Raw genomic sequence first — 3,255 nt, forward strand, 5'->3', positions numbered from 1 at the left:
TAGGACCCAAATGAAGACAAATTTGTACTATAGTTTGAAAGTGACTCCATGAATGTAGGGACACTCATGACAATGTTTTGACCTTAGCATCCCTAAGATTAACCAATTTTGCATGTCATGCCCTTGGAAGCCAGCCATCCTTACACAATGATAGTACATACATTATAGACATAAAACTGATATAGTTCAGTTGGGAGTGTCCATTTCTTTAGCATGGAATCTTGTTCTCATTTTCATTTTAGAAAGATTGAGCCTACTCAATGTAAAAGAAACAAAATATTAACCAGAAACAATGCAATCTTATTATCAAGAAACCTAAACTAGAAATATATTTTTACAACTATCTATTAAGATTTTGACAAGCAATGTCTAATAGTAAAGAAGTTAACTACTACTACATACAATACAAGCTTAAAAGCTAAATAAAACTATGATATAAAGACTAACATACATTATGGTTTATTCTCTTCAACCTAGACTCACTGCACATCGAAAATTCTTCAGAATGGTAAACTCTTTGAAGTTGAACTTGAAGTGAGTGACTTAAAATGATCTGATGGGACTATATCTTGAGGCAAGTTGGCCCTCTTCACAATTTTCCTCATGTTGTTTTGCAAACTCAATTGGACTAATTGCTTCACTGCTTTCTTCTCTTCGCTCATCATATCTTCATCTTCTTCCGAACACTCTTTTCCTCCTCCTCCTCCTCCATCTGGTTTTGCACACGACGATGAAGTTCCGCAAATTGGGGCAGAGACAGTTGCACCTAAATTTCCGTTGTAGTTCCCTGAAACCTGTTTCCCTTTATCTATTCTCAAACTTTCCAATAGCCTCGACGCCCGTTTCTGAGTCAAAGTAGTACCAATAAGCGACAACTCAAGAAGCGACGACACAATCCCTGCCTCGATCATGGCCTGCTTGTCACCATAAGATTTATGCAACATAACCATCAAAACATACGAAACCTTTTCCTGGCATTCAGGTGAATCATTCCAATTCAATACATCGACCAAGATAGGAAACACATCCGGGACAGCACTTATTGCCTTTCTACCTGCTCTAGTTGATACCAAATTGCTAAGGATTGAAAGGTTTCTTTCAGTTACTCCCATGTCGCCAATCGAGTTTATCAGAAACGGTACCAAATCAGTTTCCAAAATAAACTGAACATTGGCTGGGAAGATTGAAAGATTGTAAAGTGCTCTAAGAGCATCTTGCTTAACTTGATTGCTACTTTTCTTATCTAAATTCTTATTCTGAAGAGTTCTAACTAAAAAGGGTATTGCAGCTGAAGACCCAATTATCGGTTTATTCGAATCCAAAGCACTTAATCCAAGAAAATTCGCAACAATCGCTTCAGAAACCGCCGAATCAATACCATCTGAAGATTCAATAAGCTTAAGCATCTTGTGTACAGAACCAACTTTAACAATGGCTTCTTTATTTCTGTAATAACAAAAAAAAAACCCAAATAAAAAAAATGAACTTTTTACCACTATTCTCCTAACATCACAATCATACATATGCAAGAAACAATGAAAACACACATCATCATCATGTGTAGAAATAGACATTAACATTAAAAAAAAATTACAAAACAGAACAACTTTATTAATAATAATAAAAACAAAAATGATATATAACTACCAAAATTAAAATCACATGCTTGTCATTTTAACAATTTAATACAAAGAGAATAATCATAATCAAATAATTATTAAATGAAAATGACATAATCAATCAAAATTACCACCAAAATTACCTAACCACAAAAAAAGAAAGTTAACAATATAACACACAAATTCAACTGACAATGTCTATATTGCTAAACTCGACTTCGAACCCGTGATCTTACAGTTGTATGTATATATGAGTTTCATGCGATGTTTATCACTTTGTCTACATATAAAAACAAAAAAAAATAAAAATAAAGCGAAGAAGATGAAGAAACTCACGCATCGTTTCCGATTCCAAGATTGAGCAATGCGTAGAGAGAAGCGATCTGAGAATCAACGTCTTTTGAATCGAGCATTGCGACTAACGGTGGAATCGCTCCGAGCATTGAAAGTGTTCCTCTTACTTCCAAATTCTCCTTAGCGAGCATTCTCACGGTGGTCGCAGCTTCACGCCGCTTCACCGAATCATCTTCCTCATGCAAATCCTTCACAAGCTTCTTAAGTTTCTCTAGAGCTTCTTCCTTCTTCTTCGCTTCCTCTTCTGTCTCCATCTCCGCCATGTTCAGAAGATCGGAGAGTTTCTCCGATTTCACATTCGGTTTTGAAGTTTGATTCTGTTGCCGTTTGTCGAAGGAGGAAGCTGAGGAAGAGAAGTCTTCAGTGTCATATTCGTTGAAGGTTCTACGGCGGCGGTGATTGTAACGGGAGGTGGTGCCACCGCAGCTGACGGCGTGGAAGATGAGACGACGGAGGGAGGCGATGGAGAGAGAGTTCCAGAGACGGAAGTGGTGGGAGAATGTTGGTGTTTTGGTGGAACGGTGGTGGTGGTGGTGGTGGCCGAGAATGAGGTTTCCGACGTTGTTCCGGTGATAGTTTGCCATTCTCCGATGAACTAACTACATTGAAGGGAGAGAAAGAGAGAGAGAGAGAGAGAGAGAGAGAGAGAGAGAGTGAAAAGGGACCGTTGAGTCCACGTTTTTGGTTTATTTTCAGTATTTATATATTGGAGAGTTATATATTTATATATTGTGTGGAGCTTTCCATGTGACTCACTTTTTTTTCTTCGCATGAGAGTAAACCGTGAAACCTTAAGGAAGAACACACGCTAATGTTCTTAATCGACATCATCAGATCAATTTAAGCATGTTTATTTGTGACTCATTTCTAGTGTGTCCATGCACCATAGTATTTAGTCTGACACATGTGACACGTTTAGATACCTAAAATGAGAAACTTTAGTGTATTGTAAAGATGTTAAGAGATCATGAATGAATATTTATAAACAAAGATAATTTTTATCCTATAAGTTGGTTTTGTGAAGTTGTATTAGATTCAGCTACAAATTTTAATATATAATATTAAAACATCTTCTAAGATACATTAGAGCATATACGACCAAGTTTCTAATATCGGGTCACTTACCATTTATGTCCAAACATCAACCCAATAATATTGAACGTAAAAGAATGTGTTAAGAGTACATTAAAAATAAGATGGCCTATAAATAGATAGAGTCCTTATCTCACAAGTAAGTTTGGTGTGGTTCTAAAATTAAAGAACAAGGTAATACATTATTCTC

At 36.4% G+C, this 3,255-nt stretch overlaps 1 protein-coding gene across 1 annotated transcript; it reads right to left on the reverse strand.

Moving 5' to 3' along the window:
* Positions 1–279: 279 nt before the first annotated feature.
* Positions 280–2,670, reverse strand: LOC146952477 (U-box domain-containing protein 45-like). The gene is made up of 2 exons (XM_085702345.1): positions 1,956–2,670; positions 280–1,446 (listed from the first exon to the last, which is right to left on the reverse strand). The coding sequence occupies exons 1-2, from the start codon at positions 2,555–2,557 to the stop codon at positions 501–503; spliced, it is 1,548 nt and encodes a 515-aa protein (XP_085558471.1). The 5' UTR covers positions 2,558–2,670; the 3' UTR covers positions 280–500.
* Between the last annotated feature and the right edge of the window lie 585 nt (positions 2,671–3,255).

Source organism: Medicago sativa, chromosome 1 (assembly GCF_051527215.1).
Source record: "Medicago sativa cultivar Bolivia chromosome 1, Bolivia_mono, whole genome shotgun sequence".
Taxonomy (NCBI): Eukaryota; Viridiplantae; Streptophyta; class Magnoliopsida; order Fabales; family Fabaceae; genus Medicago; species Medicago sativa.

Bases quoted from the DNA above. Each gene is read 5' to 3' on its own strand.
- LOC146952477 (XM_085702345.1), bottom strand. From the start codon at position 2,557: ATGGCAAACTATCACCGGAACAACGTCGGAAACCTCATTCTCGGCCAC. The intron at 1,447-1,955 runs GTGAGTTTCTTC...TTGTTATTACAG, and splicing joins CTTGGAATCGGAAACGATGC to AAATAAAGAAGCCATTGTTA.